This window comes from Hylobates moloch, unplaced genomic scaffold (assembly GCF_009828535.3).
Source record: "Hylobates moloch isolate HMO894 unplaced genomic scaffold, HMol_V3 SCAFFOLD_16, whole genome shotgun sequence".
In the NCBI taxonomy this organism is placed as follows: Eukaryota; Metazoa; Chordata; class Mammalia; order Primates; family Hylobatidae; genus Hylobates; species Hylobates moloch.
This window is the reverse complement of record NW_026652291.1, coordinates 32,877,063-32,896,529: the sequence shown is the minus strand read 5'-3', so window position 1 is coordinate 32,896,529 and position 19,467 is coordinate 32,877,063. Positions and strand designations below refer to the sequence as shown.

The following is a 19,467-nucleotide window of genomic DNA, read 5'->3' as shown; positions in this document are numbered from 1 at the left end:
AATGAACACACTTTCCCAAGTTTTTTCCCAACTTGGGAAAAAATTGGTTCATCTGTAAGATGGGGGTAATAACAGAACCCACCTAGTAAGGTTATTATGAGGATTAAGTAAGTGGACTGTGGAAGATCAAGTAAGGGCTGTGACTTAGTCAAATAGTCCCTGATATTCAGTGGGCTCAATGGAAGCTGTAGCTGCTACGATGGTGATTTTTCCAGCACCTAAAACAGTACTTGGCCCATAGGAGACACTCAGTACATTTTTGAATGAGTGACTGAATGAGTAAATGGATCGGTGAATGTCATAGAGGAAACTCTGCACTGGGCCTCGATTCTAATTCCATCTCCATCTGTAACTAGCCCTCGGGTCCATCACTTTACTTCTCTGGGCCTTTAGTTTCCCCATCTGTAAATGAGGGGCCTGTACTTGATGGTTGCCAAGGTTACCTCCACTGCTAAAATTCTTTGGTTCTAAAAAGTCATCAGAGAGTATGAAGAAAATAGAGAAATAAGTGAGTTATAGGTTCCCTAGTTTAGGAGATTGAGGTACATAATGATGTTGCTAGGAAAGGCAGAAAGTGTAGAAAGGGGTCAGTTTCTTCAGTACATTGAAATTCGATAAGCTCGATATTTTTTAAGAAATTTAATTGCACATATAATACATGAATCTGTTCCCTTTATACAATTTTTAAATATGTTCCACTTTTGTGTGGTGACACATGGTGAACTTGAGACGGCAGTGGATTTATCTAAGTGAGATATGAGATATAGGTAAGTGTGTAATGCCAGATGTAAGGGCAAGGAAATACAAATTTTTTGGTAAGAAATTAAATACCCAAGAGAAATCAATATCTGAGCTTAAGACAGTTCCTCCAGATGCCCTCTTGTAGGGCTGGCTGTTGTCACCAGTAGTCACTAGAGCTGGTTGGAAGTTAGAGCAAGCCGTGGTGAAGGCACTCTGGGATGCAGACAAGCCCCAGGGAGTTCTGTGCCAAGAACAGCCACATCCCACCTTCCTCATTGTGGTGAAAAGATTCCTTGTGTGACTTTAGGCACAGGGACATTAGCTAGTAGCGTGTGACCCTGTGACTCATGGCCATCAGGAGTGGCCCCAGCTCTGCATTCCATGCGTGATACCTCACTTCGCAACCCTGGTGTCCCATTTTGACCCAGCTGTCCCATTTGGACATTTCTTGGGATGACTCTGCCTGCATAAAACCCATAGTCAAATCCAGGTTAGCCTTTTCTGAGTTTTAATTTGGCCAATGCAAAATACTGTCCAGGGCAGCATTGTCAAAGCAGCTGCCACCTCCACTTACCTGTGCTGCTCAAGGGTAATCGTGACCTGGCCGGGTCAGGCTGGTGACACGTCAAGCTTCCTGCCTGAGGTTGTCCCTAATTCTGCCAGGGGTCCAAGAGACTGAAGGAGGTACTTTGTGATAGATCAGACACCCCTTTATCAGACACAGTGAAGCACTGTAGCTGCTTGGTTCATTGGAAAAGTTGGTAAGTAGAAAATCATTTTTAAAACAACATATGCACACCTTAAGCACCTCATGTAAAGGTAAGATACACAAAGGAACACTCATTTGACAGCCTTGTGAGGTAGGACTAAAGTGTTCTCTTTGATTATGAGCTGACTAATTTTAGTTTCTTAATCAACCACACTCAAAATAAACTACCCTGTTTTGGTGTCTTTAAAGTGCATCAAGAATGTAAAGACATTTTTGTAGTCTTTTGTATATTGGCCCCGCCTAGATTTTTATTTTTTTCTTACTTTTTCCAGTTATCTCACCTGTATCAAATTCACCAGCAATTGTCTTAGCTGATTCTCCTTCATTAAATTGTTCCAAACCATTCAACTGAGTTTTCATAGAAGCAACGCTCTTTCTCTTTTCACATTTATTTCATTGACACATGTAATATTTAGTGAACTTGTGTGATTAAAATAACAGATGTGCCTGACATAAGCAGATTTGGGAACAACCACAACTGACTCTTATGAGTACACAATTCGCTGGGTGGAAGCAGAAGTGTGGGCATGCCAGAGGGTAGGCTGCTAGCTTCCAGGCTCCAAACTGTCATAGGTACCAGTAAATTTTTCAGAACAAATGAAGGAAGTTGGTTGATCCAGCAAAGAGTTGACTAGAGATCTCTTAGTAAAGAGATCTTGTTGTCCAACAACAAAATGATCACAGGTTCTCTCTGGCCCTCCCTCTTGATCATTCTGTTGTTCATTTATTTATGCCACTCATCTACTGTTTTCCCTGGATTGTTCCACTTGGCTCTGGAGAAGGAGGAAGACATTGAAGAAGGAAAGGTAGGGAGAAGAAGTGATGATGAAGGCCATGTTTGAGGAAGAAACAGGGAAACCAGGGGCCAAGAACCTTTCCTTAGCCTGGGTTGAGAGACTTAAATTGTCTTCCCTTTCCGTAGCCTTTTTACTGCACCTGGCAAGACAGGCTCTGGTGCTAGGGACAGGGACGAAAGCTGAGCAGGACATAGCCTCTGCCCTTAAAGAGACTTCAGCCTAGAGCAGGGGACAGTCTAGTAAATACAGGATTTCAGTGCAATGGAATTTAGTTCCATGGTCAAGGATGTGTAGATGCTATCTGAAACACCAACATGGGTCTTCAAAGATTAATAGGAGGTTGCCAGATAGGCAGAGGGAAGGAGAGAAGAGAGAAAGACCTTCCACAAAAAGGACACATATGCAAAAGAATGAAGCTGAAAAGAGTTTGGTGGCCTCACAGTGCCTGCATGAGGGAGAAGAAGTTGATGAGCTAAGCAGTGAGCAGATCATAAAGAACCATATTTGCCACCTAACGAGCCCAACCTTACTTCTGAGGCCATTGAGGACACAAGGCGGAGCTTTTAGGCACTGGAGTAATGTGATCATGTTTGTGAAATATCACTCCAAGTGTAGGATGTTCAGGGTGAAGCAGAGTGAGGAGGAAGAAGGGGAGTTGTCAGGATTGGAATATGGAGGAGTCCTCATTTGATCATGACTACGAAAGGATTTATAGAGGTCAGGGGTCATGAGGTCCACTTAGAAAACATATTTTTCCCAGGACAGTGCTGGGCACGTAGCAAGGGTGGGCGGGTGGGCTGTCTGGATGGATGGATGGATGGATGGATGGATGGATGGATGGATGGGTGAATGGGTGAATGGATGGACAGATGGATGGATGGGCTTATAATTCCATTTTGCTGCTGGTTTTGTACATGTTGTCATTTCTTTTCTTCCCTCAGCCATCTATCTCTGTAAGAGGACAATGCAAAATAAAGCAAGGCTGGAACTGGCAGATTATGAAGCAGTAAGTATGATTATTTTCCAGGATAGATATGAGAAGAGAGCAAAATCATATCTGTAGCTCTGTCTACGTTTATTTTTTTTTCTTTTGTCCCCCTTTCATCCCTTTCAGACAGTGGAAGGGAAGTATCTTCTATTTCTCCTCCTTTGTTCTCAGCTCCTCTGACCATCACAATAAGATGGTATTTTTACGTAAATAACTCTTAAAACTCAACAATAAATAAGCAATTTAACTTAAAAAAAGGGAAATGACTTAACAGATATTTTACCAAAGAGGACACAAGGATGATAAATAAACCCATGAAAAGATGTCCAATATTATTAGCCATTTAGGAAATACAGATTAAATCCATGGTGAGATACCACTACATACCTATTTGAATGGCCAAAATAAAAAATACTGATGATACCAAGTGATGGCGAGGATGTAGAACAACTGGAACTCTCCACTTTGCTAGTGGTAATGCAAAATGGTACAGCCACTCTAGAAAATAGCTTGGCAGTTTCTTATAAAGTTAAACCTACACTTGCCATATAACCAAGCAATCCCACTTGTATATACATACCCTAGAGAAATCAGACCTCATGTTCACACAAACACCTGTAAACTAATGTTCATACAAGCTTAATCTGTGATAACCAGAAGCTGAAAACAACCCAAATGCACTTTAACAGTTGAATGGTTAAACTAACGGTGGTACATCCATACAGTAGAATACTACTCTGCAGTAAAAAGGAATGAACTATTGATACACACAACCACTTGAATGAGTACCAAGGACATTATGTTGGGTGAAAGAAACCAATCTCAAGCCAGCCATTCCATTTATAGGACATTCTTGAAAAGATAAAACTATCATGTTGAAAAGCAGATCACTGATTGCTAGGGGTTATGGATGGGGTAGGGGATTTTTGGAAGGTGATGGAACTGTTCTGTATCCTGATTGTGGTGGTGGTTGTATGAATCTATACATGTGTTAAAATTTACAGAATTGTTCAAAAGGAAAAAAGTCAAGTTTACTATATAATAATATTTTAAATTAAAATTTTAAATTGCACCTTTATACCCACTCTCCTGTGCTTGGTAACAGAGGCAGAATCTAAGGGTAAAATTCAATTCAGAAAATAAGACAAGATGTATGTCACATGAGGTATCTACTTCCCAGCTTTCTTACCTTCCTCCTCTATCTTTCTTCATAAGATGAGACTTCTTGCAAAAATTAGAGGCCCCACCACCAAACTTGGGTCCATTCCCATTTGACAGAGCCCAGAAACCAAAGCACTTGAAAACGCATAGATCATTTAATTTTTTTTTAACTTTTGGTTGCAAAATTTTTCCCCCAAACTGAACTTTACATGGATCACAGAGAATGGGAGAAACTGGCTAAACTTTCTTATACCTTCCACTTCCCTCTCCCTATACATCTTCCAAAGGATGTGCTGCTGAGCCGTCAATGACTGAAGGGCCAGCAGCTATGGAAGGAGGGGCAACATTAAGGGCAGCAGAGAATCCCTCCCAGGATAGTCCAGCATTAACAGCATCTTCAGACCCACCCACCTCCAAAGCCCTTCCTGCTTTTACTGCCTCTGTCTTTCAAAACAAGCGTGAGGCCCCACTCTGCCAGGCCTTACCTCTCCTTGGTTCATGTTCCCAAGCCTACCAAGCCAGCTGGGTCATCGCTCCCCTCTCGACAGCCCAAGTGTGAATGTGCATGCCATTGGGGAGCAGGACGTGCGCATGGTCCTTCACCTCTCTGATCCCACTGGCATCATGGACCTGTGAATGGGGTGCAGGGGGGCAGAAGAGGAAGAAGCAGTGCAGCAGTTTGTCCAGAGCCTCAGAACCTGGCTAGAGTTTGCATTATCAGATGATCATATGTTGGAAAGTTATGATCTCCCCAGATAAACCTTGGCCTGGTTGTTCTGTGGCTCTGGATGTCCTGGGAGCCCAGTAGTGCCCCTGTCTGCCCAAATGTCCAGCAGTTACATCACCCCTCCTTCAAAAGACTGCTATTGTACTCTTTGTGCACCCAGTGCAAGTAGCTTTGACATGATGACGTTACTTCCTTAACACAACCTTGAGGAAAGGCCCAGACAGTAGAAGCCTGGGGCCTCTCCCTCCTGTGTGTCTCTTCTTCATATTTTCAATGTTTTAGAAAAAGGTCCCATACAGAAATCAGACAGCATCAACTCCTGCTGTATTTGATTCAGTTTCTCTTCTCTTGTCCCTTAATGTTCTTCTCTGGTATTTGTAAAGAATATGGCATTGAGGCCAGGTGTAGCTCATGCCCGTAATCCCTAAGGCGGGCAGATCGTGAGGTCAGGAGATAGAGACCATCCTGGCTAACATGCTGAAACCTGTCTCTACTAAAAATACAAAAAATTAGCCAGGCATGGTGGCACACGCCTATAGTCCAAGCTACTCAGGAGCCTGAGGCAGGAGAATCCCTTGAACCCGGGAAGCGGAGGTTGTGAGCCAAGATTGTGCCACTGCACTCCAGGCTGGGCAATAGAGTGAGAGTCCATCTCAAAAAAAAAAAAAAAAATGGCATTGAGATGTGCTCTCAGGTTGAAGTTCTGCACAAAAATGATTCAAAACCAAAAAAAGCATTTTGCTTCCAAAATGCAATAATTTTTTATAAATTTTCTGATTACATATTATTTTTACAAAAACAAAAATTCAAACAGCAAAGAAAGGAGAGAATATAACCTGTGACCCCCCCACCTAAGTTTTTTGTATGCATAGGTTTTTTTCTTTACAAAACTATATTAGAATCATACCACAAACATTCTTGTGGCAGCTGCTTCTCTTTCCCCAGTCATTATACCGTAGGTGTATTGGGGTCCTTACCATGTCAGTAACTATAATGTACGTTATTGTGTTTAATGGCTGCCTAGAATTCTGTACTATGACTGTGTCGCAGTTGATTGACATTTAGGCATTACCAGTTTCGCTTCCTATGAGCAGTGGAAGAGTCAAAAAGACAGTTTTTAGAAGTAGTTGCACACCAAGCCTGGGTGATAACTGTGAGCTCATGTGTGGTACTCTCCAACTGAAGCTCCTTTTATATTAATAATCCATTAATGAGGGTAATCAATTAGTGTTGGCGTGAGCTCTATGAAAATACATAGCATAATATGGGCTCCAGCCTTGCATTCATCAGAATTAGGAGGATCATTAGGGCGCCTGTCAAACTCCCCTCCTCGCTACCTGTCCTCATGTTCCATTAGGTAACTCTACAGACTTAGAGAAAATACTTTTCTTTTTCTCTAACAGCAACATTCAATGACTTTTCTTTCTGTTTCTGGCTTTTTCTTTCATGAACATCACAAACGTAGACACTCCCTTTGGGCCACTTTTGTTTTTTTTTGTTTGTTTGTTTGTTGTTTGGTTTTTTTGTTTGTTGTTTTTTTGTTTGTTTTTTGTTTTGAGACGGAGTTTCACTCTTGTTGCCCAGGCTGCAGTGCAGTGGCAGGATTTCGGCTCACTGCAACCTCCCCACCTCCTAGGTTCAAGCGACTCTCCTCCCTCAGCCTCCCAAATAGTTAGGATTACAGGCACCTGCCACCACGCCCAGCTAATTTCTGTAATTTTAGTAGAGATGGGGTTTCACCCTGTTGAGCAGGCTGGTCTTGAACTCCTGACCTCAGGTGATCCACCTGCCTCGGCCTTCCAAAGTGCTGGGATTAGAGGTATGAGTCACCACACCCAGCCTCAGCCACTTTTGAATCCTGACATTAGAAAAAGCATGAAAGCCAGGTCCCTTTGGTTCTCCTTTCCTGTGTCCTTCCCAGCTCCCCACTGGAAGATGAGTCCTGAGAAATCCAGCCTTGATTTTGCTCCTGGAGATACCAACAGGTGGCAAAGACTCGTTAATTCCCCAATAGCCACAGACAATTTTCCCTATTTTCAGCAACCTTTGAAACAAGTGCTGTGTGAGTTGCATTCTTGTAAAACATGTATGAAGAGAGGAATCAGGTAAACCATAGAGACTTCAGACTTAATGGGTGTATAAATGAATATTAATAGTTCAGCTCTGTACAGCAGGGTCTGGTGCAAAGTCAAATTGGATACATGTCCAGGGGATTTAAAGCAGGTCTTGCTATTTTGTTGGAAGTAACCAAAATTGATGGATGCCGTATAATAAGCATAGGTGTCAATGTGCTAATTTACGATGATTAATGCCTTCTTGTTGATTTTCATTTCTCATTAGGAAAACTTAGCAAGACTCCAGAGGGCCTTTGCAAGGAAGTGGGAATTCATCTTTATGCAAGCAGAAGCACAAGTAAAGTAGGTGAACTTGATAGAGACCTTTTCAGAGAGGAAAAGACTCTGGAATTTGGAAATGGTGTGAAGGTGGGATTGTCAAAGTGAAGTTTCCAGATGGCGTTAGTATTTCTAGTATGGCCTGAGAGCAACTGAGTAGAAATTAAGGTCCGATGGATAAGTTTCATCTTCATAACCAATGTTACTCTAAAACAATTTCAGAAATGTGTGTTTCAGCAGACAAGCGAGATCCTCCCAAAGGTAGAACTCTGGTTATAAGAAGGTGTAACTATTTCCCCAAGAGATTTCCAGTTATTTTCTGTGTTCAGAGGCTGAAATCCCATTTTACCCATTGGGCTGGGGATTTTGTCTTCACAGGAAAACAGGTTGGAGTTTTAGGAAGAACAACAAGTAGCCCCTGTCTTCTCCCTAACAGGGGAGGAGTTTAGAACCAGTAGAAAAATAAGGCACAGAAGTCAGACAGTTGGAGTCCAAAATATCAGATTATTACACTAATTAAAAGCAAGAGTAAGGCCAGGCATAGTGGCTCATGCCTGTAATCCCAGCACTTCGTGAGGCCGAGGGGGGTGGATCACCTGAGCTCAGAAGTTCGAGACCAACCTGACCAACATGGTGAAACCCGCTCTACTAAAAATACAAAATTAGCCGGGCATAGTGGTACATGCCTGTAATCCCAGCTACTCAGGAGGCTGAGACAGGAGAATTGCTTGAACCTGGGAAGTGGAGGTTGCAGTGAGCTGAGGTCATGCCATTGCACTCCCGCCTGGGCAACAAGAGTGAAACTCCATCTCAAAAAAAAAAAGATTATAGGGCATGACATTAGATATGTGGCCACAGGTGCAAATTAAACCTGCCCTTCCTGGACAGAGGTGTGTATCTATAGGCCTCCTCTCCCCAGCGCCTCCACCCCACCCCACCAGGGCAGAGGTGACCCCTGTAAGTTTTCTGCATGCAGACAGCAGCTATCCTGAGCACAGGCTGACCCAGATGGGGGCCCAGAGAGGGAAAGTCTGAACTTTCTCAATTTCTTCTTTCAAGTCTACCAATTAGTTAAGTCATTTTTCCTCCACAAAGGACAAGTGATGAAAGGAAGAAAAAAGTTAGAAGGGTTTTTCCGAGATTTTTTTCTCCTGGATACATAGTGGACATTTCTTCCTCTCTAAGGAAACATGAGGAATGGGGACTCTATGTTCCCCACCCCACAAACATGGTTGTCAACCAGATCCATTTAATTCTGGGAAACAGAATGATTGGATCTGGATCTCCCTTGTCCTTCCCAGGGATGATGTCTAGGTTAGCCAGGATGGTTAACAGGAGAAGTGGGACAGGAGCAGGAAAGGGTTGCTAAGCTGGGAGAATGGGACTATGTTTCCTTTGGGTACCACCTGCATGTGAGCAGCCGCTGAGGCTTCAGAGCAACATTCCTGGGTGGTGTCGCAGCCCATGGCCTGGAGCCGGGTCTCAGGCTGTGTGGGTGTAGACTCATCACAGCTATGGTCATAGTTGGAAGTGACCTGAGGCCATCTGGTCCAGTGGCCTGTACACTGCCATTGCTGTGACCCTCCCCCACAGTCTCTGCCTTTCTCCTGTCCATGATGCCAGCCACCTCCTGACCACCCAGCAGCCCCCAGGATAGGCGGGTACCAGGCACTGGGTGCCCCCGAAGAGATGAAGGTGGGAGAGTAGGTGGGATGGAGGCTGGGATTCAACTGGACTAAGGCAGAATTTTGCCTGTGTACCCAGAAGCCACTGGAAAGCAAAGAGGAACGTTAATTTGTTCTTCCAGAATCAAACAGCATCACAAGTTATAAACAGAGGGGAAATTGTTACTTCATAAATATATGGTATTTCTCGATTAACTTTTTTGATTAACTCTGTGATTACATTATAATTGTGGGCCACCTAAGTACACAGTAATTATCACAAAAATCGCAGGGTGATTATGGGTTTATTTCAGTCCAGTAAAGTGTTCCCAAGACAGCCGAGACCCAGGAGTTACACGGCAATTAATCTGAGTTGCTTTTTACTTGAAGAAATAAAATGAAGTAATACATGCTTTAAAAAAAAAAAAAAAAGAAAGAAAGAAAAAAATAAAAAAACCTCTTATCTATGCTGCAGATCAGAACAATAAGAATCTGTCTTTGTCACCTACAATTTCCCTCTTGCAATTTGTGCCTCCCCAGGCTGAGGCCAGTGATATTTGCCTCCTGGATCTTGTCTCGTGCTAGGGCCATTATTCTGCCTTTAGAAAGCCAGATGGTGTAAGCGACTTATAAAACACATAATTGCAGCATTTTAAAGACATTTATTTCTACTGATTCTAAATCTAAAGCAAACTTTCAAATTTGAACATGGAACATGGGCAAGAGGGTGGTTATATTCCATCTTATAATTTGTATATGCAGTATCCTTTTTGATGAGGGGGCATATCAATGGATAATTCAGTTTTTAATAATCCAAATCTTAATACTTCAAATGAACAGCTGCATTCTTATTCTTCCCTTAGGCCACCATGTTCATTATACATATATGGCAATCTGTAATCTAGCCTAAAACAAGTTCTCTTACCATGTGTGGAATTCCTGAGGTTTTCGGGGGGGAATTATACACCCCTATTTCACAGCTCTGCAGAGAGCAGGCACCATGCAGGTACTAATGGCCTTGTGTTCACTTAGCTCCTAGAAACAGGAGCAAACGCTGGAGCAAGTGTCAGAAGGGAAAACAGAATACAGAGCCTCTTATTTCCTTCCTCTCTTTACTCTTTCAGGATTGACCGGAAAAAAGACAAGACAGAAAGGAAAATTTTGGATAGTCAAGAACGAGCCTTTTGGGATGTCCACAGGCCTGTGGTGAGAAAGTGCTACTCAGTTCTCTAGATTTTTTTTTCTTAATTTTTAATTTTTCTCTCTATAAAGAAAAGACCGTCTTTAGCCACCAGGTGTCTCATTCTTATGAAAATCGCTGAGCTTTGTGGAACTGGCTTTGCCATTCATTTATATAATCTCAGTAAATTTTCTGGAATATATGTAAGTTCCAACTTTTAAAAATTATTCATTCGGCTGGGCGCGGTGGCTCACGCCTGTAATCCCAGCACTTTGGGAGGCCGAGGTGGGTAGATCACGAGGTCAGTAGATCAAGACCATCCTGCTAACACGGTGAAACCCTGTCTCTACTTAAAATACAAAAAAATTAGCCGGGTGTGGTGGCGGGCGCCTGTAGTCCCCGCGAATCGGCAGGCTGAGGCCGGAGAATGGCGTCAACCCGGGAGGCGGAGCTTGCAGTGAGCCGAGATCGGGCCACTGCACTCCAGCCTGGGTAACGCGAGACTCCGTCTCTGGAAAAAAAAAAAAAAAAAAAAAATGATTCATTCATGAAAATATGGAATTGCAAATGGAGAAGCTATGGGAATTCCACCAAAAGACCTTTGGGTCCCAAAGGTTTACATTACCCAAATTAACAATTTCCATTTCTGCTGCTATTCAACTCTGAATCTTAAACTATTCTCTGTCGAATACAGTTAATTCTTGTCATCCATGGCAGCTATGTTCTATAAAGTCTTTGCAAACACTGAATTAGCGCACATTGAAGCATCACTCCCATGGGAACTACCAAGCTAGGTCCCTGTGAGCCTGTGGCCACAACATTTTTATCAGCTGATCCGATATATAACCTTTTAAATGTGTTTCTGGGTAAAGACACCTTATGTAATATATATCATTGATTCGTTAACATTAAACTCATGGCCAACAGCACTATTGCTCATGCCTGCACGTTTATTTCCTCCTAAGGCACATCAGAGCCTTCTTGCTTGGGAACGGTGGACAGCACTTCAGCACTGTCCTTGGGCCATTTTAAACAGCAAAATCACCAACAAAAAGCACAAAAATGCAGAAAAGTTGGCACTAAATTAGCCCTAAATAGACGGGCCTGAAACAAAAAGGCAGGACGTCACCTTGTTCAATTTCAGTGGGAAACATGCATATCAGGCTACTCAAGGTACAACTACTAAGGAGTTATAAATGAAATTTAGCAAGCAGGCAAATTCACAAATGCAAAATTTGTAAATAATGAGGTTTGACTGTATTTCTGATTTCACGTTATTAAAACAAATCTTGCATTTTCCTCACGAAATGGAACTAAAAAAATAAACTATTGGTCTTCTTAAAATTTGATTAAAAGCAAAAAATAAATAAATAGCTACTCAACCTGATATCGTGGAGTCTTTTTCAAACGGTTAAGTATGTAAAAAAATTTTTTAAGGGCTGTGCCTGATGCAGTCTTGCCACTTGAATAGCTAATTTGCTCTTAGAAACTGTGGGCTATACCCTCTACATATCATCCTTAGATTATGAGGTAAGCTTTTCTAGATCATATGAGAACTCCACAGAGGAACACATATTATGGCAAAATGGAAAAAAGTCATGCATTGTCTGTAATGGAAGAAGATAAAGATTGGTCCTGATGGTGTGACATGGGCTAAATTGGAAATGTAATTTTCACGTAGTAATTTATATGATGTGTTTTTTTTTTTCTCAGCCAGGCTGTGTGAACACAACAGAAATGGATATCCGAAAATGTCGACGCTTGAAGAATCCACAGAAGGTTAAAAAGGTTCGCTAGTTTAGCTGAGTTAAAAATTCCTGATGTGAATAGCCCTTCCAGTTCTAGTACTATTCAAATAGTAATTTCCTACTTGTAATTCTACCACCTTTTGTCTTTCGAAACCATAACCATTTCACAAATATTGATTGAGCAGCTGATGCGTGCTTGGCACTGTGCTCGTGCTAGGATACATTGGCAGGTCCTCATGGAGCCCACAGCCTGACAGGGAGTAAAACAAGCCAACAGGCAACGGGGCCGTGAATGCTGTGATAGGAGAGGTATAGGACAGTTGAGGAGCCCAGGAGGGGCAGCTAAGCCAGACCTGGAGGGGGTGGAGGCGAGGGGCTTCCCAAGGGCTTCCTGAAAGAGAGTCAGGTGTTCTGAAGGGTAAGTTGCAGTTGTCCTGGGGAGGTGGCAGGGAGGGGAGGAAACAAAAGGACCAAGAAGTGGCAAAGCTCACAGGTGAAAGCAAGCTTTATACTTAGAAGCAAATGAAAGTCTTATTTATTTATTTATTTATTTTTGATAGAGCTGGATCACCCAAACTCAAACCACCATCTTGCCCAATTGTGAATGACCCAATGGTCACTTGTGTTTCACTTTACTCAAAGGAGTAGTGGTCACAGCATACCCGAGGGCGCCATGCTCAGACTCCCCCACGATTCGTATGTCTCATCCTCTCCACAGCACCAGGGGACAATATTGCAGGAGAGTATGACCAGACTCCATAATATTAATTTCCAAAGAGTGGGCCAGGTGCAGTGGCTCACACCTGTAATCCCAACACTTTGGAAGGCTGAGGCAGGCAGATCACCTGAGGTCGGGAGTTCAAGACCAGCTTGACCAACATGGAGAAACCCCGTCTCTACTAAAAATACAAAATTAGCTGGGCACAGTGGTGCATACCTGTAATCCCAGCTTCTTGGGAGGCTGAGGCAGGAGAATCACTTGAACCTGGGAGGCAGAGGTTGCAGTGAGCAAAGATCGCACCGTTGCACTCCAGCCTGGGCAACAAGAGCGAGACTCCGTCTCAAAAAAAAAATTCCAAAGAGTGGAGATGTGTCCCCAAACATTCCTATTTCTTGTGATGACCAATTAGCTCTCTCTCTCTCATGTATGCATTAAAAAAAAACACATACATGCACACACACACACACTAGACGTGGCGTGTGTATATAAACTTCTTTAATCTACTTACATATTTTGTTCCTCACTGACTTAACAATACCCACTGTATTATATTTTAAAATGTTAGTCCTAAAATGTCCTCATTTCATCTTCAAGAGCCCCATAATTGTAACATTACAGAATTTCATGGAGTCACATCCACCTTATCTGAGCCCTTCTTCATTTTGATGATTTTGACCACACATTACATGCCCTTCAGGGTTTCGTTTCTTTCCCATTAGGAAGATTGTGTTTAGTCTGTCCGTAATACCAGGAACAGCTTTAAACGTAGCTATAGCTACGGAGATGTGGAAAAACTGAGGCCAGAAAACTATTTAACTTGAAAGGGAAACCCTGAAACTCTGCCATCCCAGTTTGGTACCAGATGGGCATCTGCTGACCAACGGAAATGTAGAGGGGATCTTCGGCAGTGGCTCTTGAACTTTCTTTATTCAGAATCATTTGAGGCATTTGATAAAAGTGCAGATTTCCAAACCCACCCACAAAGATTCTGATGCAGTAAGTCCAGGGGGCGAGGGGATACTCAGCAACGTGTCTTTTCCGAGCACACCCAGGTGATTCTTTGCAGATGGTCTATGGACCATATTTGGAGAAACACTGAGATACAAGGAGGCTATTTTCAGCCCAATAAAAGATAGGATTGGGGTTATAGTGGTACCCTAAAGATGAGATGACATGGCTTAAGAGGCAGCATTCTCATCATTGAAGAAATAAAAGCAGAGACCAATCTTTTATTGTCATGAGGGGATTCACGAAATTGGATGAGTCATTGAACTAGCTGACCCCTAAGCACCCTCCAACTCTGTGGTTGAATGATCCTCTGTGCTTGCTTCTTCTCCTAGTCCGTGTATGGCGTGACTGAAGAGTCCCAGGCACAGAGCCCAGTGCATGTACTCAGCCAACCAATCAGGAAAACAACAAAAGAGGACATCCGGAAACAGGTGAATGAATTGACAGCTTGCACTCCCAGGAGCAGACGTGGCCAGTTTAAAACCCCTTTCAAATGTTCAACTCTGAAGATTGAGCAAGCTTTGAGTTCCTGGAAACCACGGTGGAACCCAGCTGTGGGTGATTGAACCTTTAAGCGCTGTGTATGAACAAGCCACGGAAGCTTGAGAGAAAGAATTCTCTACCCAGTTCCTCCAGCAGTTATTAGAAAAGGGCATAAATGAGTCATCCCGTGCCTTGGGGTAACTGCTGTAGTGGGGTTTCCCACAGTCTGCTGTGGGAGCTGGAGGAAGGAGGGGGCTCATGTCACACAGTCCTTATAATTGGAATGCACCAGCTCAGGATGGTCTACTTTATTGCTGTGATTTGAAAGGAAAGTTTAAGAATAACTAAAGCTCTGCTCCCAATGCCATTTCGGCATTACTTGGTTGAACGTTACTTTCTTTCATGATGAGGAGCCCAGGTCAACAACAGGCAATGGCTAATTATATTACTTCCTTCTGATACTTACTGGTAACAAAGAAACCTGCTGTTTATATTATGCCTTGCTGGTTCCTAGTGGGCAAAACCCAAAGGAGTAAACTTTTAGGTGCTTGCCCTTGACAAGTTTATTATCTGATGGGTAAGAGGTAATGGATGTATGAAAAAAAGCTATTTGGCGGGGCTGGGTGGCTCACACCTGTAATCCCAGCACTGTGTGAGGCTGAGGCAGGTGGATCATCTGAGGTAAGGAGTTTGAGACCAGGCTGACCAATACGATGAAACCCCGTCTCTACTAAAAATAGAAAAAAGTTAGCCAGGCTTGGTGGCGTGTAACTATAATCCCAGCTACTCGGGAGGCTGAGAGAGGAGAATCACTTGAACCTGAGAGGTGGAGATTGCAGTGAGCTGAGATCATGCCATTGCACTCCAGCATAGGCAACAGAATGAGACTCTGTCTCAAAAAACAAAAAAAAAGAGAAAAAGCTATTTGATGATTCCAGTCAAGCATGCCAAGGACATGGGCATGACATGCGTATGAAAGGTGGGCAGAGGAGGGGTCACTGGGGATTATTCAAAACAGGTATTTATGGTGCACATTTCACCTGTCCATGCTGTTGCTAAGCTATGTAGAAAATATATTGCCTTTAAGTTTGGAAAGCAAGACTTAAATCACACCACAGTATAGGAGGAGATGAGACAAAGGCTGAATTGTAGAATATGCATCTTGTATGATAGAGATGTCCAGAGGCGCAAGTAAGTTGCTGGAGGGCAGAGCTGAGGGAGTCGGAGATGTCTGGCCAGAGGAGATGTTTGGATCTTGGTGGAAATGCAGGATTTGGGTTTGTGGAGTGAGGGGAAAAAATAATTTTAGTTTGGTCTTAACATCCGTGTTCTCTATTTTCCCAGATAACATTTTTGAACGCACAGATTGACAGACATTGTTTGAAAATGTCCAAAGTAGCTGAAAGGTATGTTTTCCTTCAATAATATTACTGCTTTCTTCTAATTTAACAGAGAAGAAATGTTACAGGGTTATGATTAACAAATGTGTTCATCGCCAAGAGACTGTAGTTATTCCTTAGACTGGGGTGCAAAAAAAACCCCACAGGCTCCATGTGAGTATAACTAAGATAACAGACCTCCCTTGAGTGATGTCAAGAAATGTTCCGTTGCTAAGGCTTTACAGGGGGTGGCCACGGGACCTTGTCAATCAAGGAAGAATATCCTGTAAAGCTACATAATGCACCTTTGCCTTCAGCCTCTTGATTAATTCAAATGGAAATTGCTCCCTTTTCAGCTATAAAATGCCCAGATTCACTTTATAGGGGAAAAGAAATTATGTGTGTCCTTTGAGGTGCTGGCTGCATAGACAGGAGGGGACTGGATCGTTGGGAAGAGTTCCGCCTCCACACACCATCAACCACTGAACTGCATCGAATCAACTGTAAAGACAATATTTGGCCCCTCCAGCCTGGCTTCCACAGCAGTGTGTGTGCTTCAGTCTGCACCAGTAGCTGGTTCCACTCCATTAACTCATGGGAGACTCAATTTTATCAACTAAATGGTCCGTTTTTTTTAACTCTTCCGTGAAGACAGGAGACCACATGGGGAATCTATATGGAATAAATCTAACCAGGCAGCTCACTAGTGAACATTTATTCATCCATATGCTACTGTTAAAGCAATGACCAATTGCTGAAGGACTCAAGAGCTTAAGTTGGGTCTTGGTATTTATTGGATGTCAGATAAACCGAGTCTTTTTAGCCCAGCTCCTACAGGGGACTGGCTGTGTGAGCCCCCTATAAGCCTGTAAGCCTTTCTCTGCTGGCCCCTGGGTTGATTCACATCTTTTTTCTAGATAAATTACAACAAATGGAAGGTATAAAAACTCTGACCCCAAACAAAGAGTCTGATTGAATACCCTACCTTCAGGGGCTAAGGACATCCTTGGACTTGGGCTCACGTCTTTATTCCAGGGTTTCTCGATCGTGGCACTAGTGACATTCTGAGCCAGATAATTCTTTGTTGTGTTCTTAATGTCCTATGAATTATAGGATATTTAGCAGCATTCCTGACCTCTCCCAATTAGAGGTCAGTGGTCCCCCTACCACCACAGTTGTGAGAACCAAAAATGTCTCCAGACATTGCCAAATGTCCCCTGGGTGGGGTGAAAGTCACTTCCATTGAGAATCACTGACACTCCTGCTTTTTCTATGCAAATGTTCTGGAAAGTGGCCGTGGCTGGAGCTCAGCTTACGCTCAGGTACCTACCGATCACTCTGGAGTCACCGTTTCAGCTGGCCGTGTAGGCTGCAGAATTACCTCATACCTCCTCTCTCATCATGTGCGGCTTCTGGCCAGAGTACCAGGCTCTGAAAATGCTTTTTCGGTCTCACTGTGATTCCTTTGCCCCAGAAAGGTGGCTGTGAGTGAAACAGCAGCATGGCCTCAACTCTCTTGGTGTCATCCATGGCCTGTGAGGAACCGCGAGCTTCTTTCTCTGTGAGCTAGGGACAGAAATGGCTGTCCTAGTATACTTTGAGAGTCGGTGTGCTAGCAATGCTCATGTCTGGCCTTGGAAGGTGGAAGGGCTCTTCAGGGTTTGCAATTTAGAAGAGCATATATATGGGAGCATCTTTCTTTGGATCTATTTGCTCAGGTCCGGTGATTCTAAGTACCCTAATCCAGGTGAGGGAGGGGGTTAAAAAATGGAAATTCCCAAGCCTCAGCCCTAGGGATTCAGATTCAGTGGTTCCAGGGTTGAGCCAAGAAATCCACATTTTGGATAATCTTCAAGTGGACTGATCTGGTCTTTCAGGATCCGGTGAAGCCATTGCCTGCTACTCAGGCTGACCTGAGAGCTCACATCCAATTCGTTGTATCTTTGGGATGCAGAGAAAGAGCCTGAACCTGTCAGCATGAGGTAGGCAGACTCCAGGGCAGGTGTGCAGAGAGGCCAAGCAATGGAGGAAACCAAGGTGGAGGCAGGGAGCCTGGCCCATCCTATTGTTTGTTTGTTTCCTTGCTGTCAGGGAGGGGCCCCACCTGGTACCACCTAATTATGCTTGAGAGGCTGCTCATATTGAAGGATTATTCCAACTGGCTACTCCTCGGTGCCCAGCTAGAAGCTTTCATGAGTCTCTGCCTGGCAGAGGCTGGATTTTATTCCCAGCAGCAATAACTGGCAACTTTTCAATGTGACACGAGGGTTTTTCATTAGAGCCGCAAGGAAACCCCCAGATAAGGAGGAGGAGGGGAAGGAGATGCGTGTTAGCTGGAGATAAAGCAGCTGGGAGCCAGGCCCGTCAGTGGCTCTGTGAGGATGGGGCCAGGGAGGAGGTGCTGGCAGCTGGTGAGAAGCTGCCAGAGATGCAGGCTGAGCTCTCTCAGGTGGGCACACACATCCACATCGCCATTCCGATCTGGCTTCCCTGGGCCTGCTCCAGGTGATAAGTGGCAAATCCGTATCCCCCAGGAAACCGCATCCCCCAGGAAAGATCTTCATCATTTTTCACCCAGTTCTGTGAGAACTAGTAGTGGGGAGAGGCAGGAGGGCTGGGAACAGTGAAGCTGGGCTCTGGGATGTCTATAGTCAGGGTTGGACTAAAGGGTGCATCCAGACCAGCAGGGAGGGAAAAACGGAACTTTGCAAACTAAAGGGGCAGAACAGACAGTTTAGGGGATGGATCTGAAACTGACCATCGAGGTTTGAAACCTGCCCCTGCCATTTCCTGTTTTCTAACTGATGAAGCCAGTGGCTTCTTCTCTCGGTGCCTGTTTTCACCTCTTTAGAGGGGAGATAGTAGTTGTATTTAAATTATAGGATTAATGAGTTCATCCATGGCAAAAGCATGGTCCAGTCCTTGGGATTCAGTCTGCACACTAGGAATGTGAATAATAATTATTTTCCAGCGTGACACTTACTTGTGCTTCGGCAGAGAGCAGAATTCAAGTGCATGAGACAGAATGAACTGGATATGTGGTGCTTAAAGGAGCAAACAAAGGGCAGGCCAAGGAGGGAGGCTGCTAATGCAATTCTTTCCTGCACCTTCTGTCTCCCCTCAGTCTCCCACACAGAGGTCTCTGCAGGCTGCCTAAGGCTGACCTTGCACTGCATGTCTCCTTCCAGTGCCTCACACGCCATCACTAATCTGGGGCTTCACGGGAGAAAAGACTTGCTCGTCTGCACAGAATTTCTCAGATCATCCCAGTTCCAAATATTCTGTCCGTTGTCTTCCTGAGCACTTAATTGTCCCCAAAATCATGGCAACCAAACTGCATTTCCTAGGCTGCCTTTTGCACCTGGAAGCAACACAAAAGGCTTTCTGAGCTGTTACCCAATTTTTGTTGCAGAATGTATTGTCTCTGCACACACACATGAGTGTCTCAGATAAATGACACTTAACACCCTAAGCTTTTTATTTTAACTATTTTTTTTTTTTTTTTTTTTTTTTTGAGACGGAGTCTTGCTCTGTCGCCCAGGCTGGAGTTCAGTGGCACAATCTTGGCTCACTGCAATCTCCACCTCCCGGGTTCACACCATTCTCCTGCCTCAGCCTCCTCAGTAGCTGGGATTACAGGCACCCGCCACCAAGCCTGGCTAATTTTTTTGTATTTTTTAGTAGAGACGGGGTTTCACCGTGTTAGTC

The 19,467-nt window shown here is 43.8% G+C and overlaps 1 protein-coding gene across 9 annotated transcripts in view; it reads left to right on the top strand.

Moving 5' to 3' along the window:
- Nucleotides 1-19,467, top strand: part of RGS6 (regulator of G protein signaling 6) — a 642,060-nt gene that overhangs the window by 537,641 nt on the left and 84,952 nt on the right. For all 9 annotated transcript variants that reach the window (XM_058429366.1, XM_032134933.2, XM_032134936.2 and 6 more), the window contains exons 7-12: nt 3,249-3,313; nt 7,524-7,600; nt 10,365-10,446; nt 12,134-12,208; nt 14,230-14,328; nt 15,725-15,786. In XM_058429366.1, coding sequence (XP_058285349.1) covers nt 3,249-3,313; nt 7,524-7,600; nt 10,365-10,446; nt 12,134-12,208; nt 14,230-14,328; nt 15,725-15,786 — 460 coding nt within the window. The remainder of the gene's footprint in view (nt 1-3,248; nt 3,314-7,523; nt 7,601-10,364; nt 10,447-12,133; nt 12,209-14,229; nt 14,329-15,724; nt 15,787-19,467) is intronic.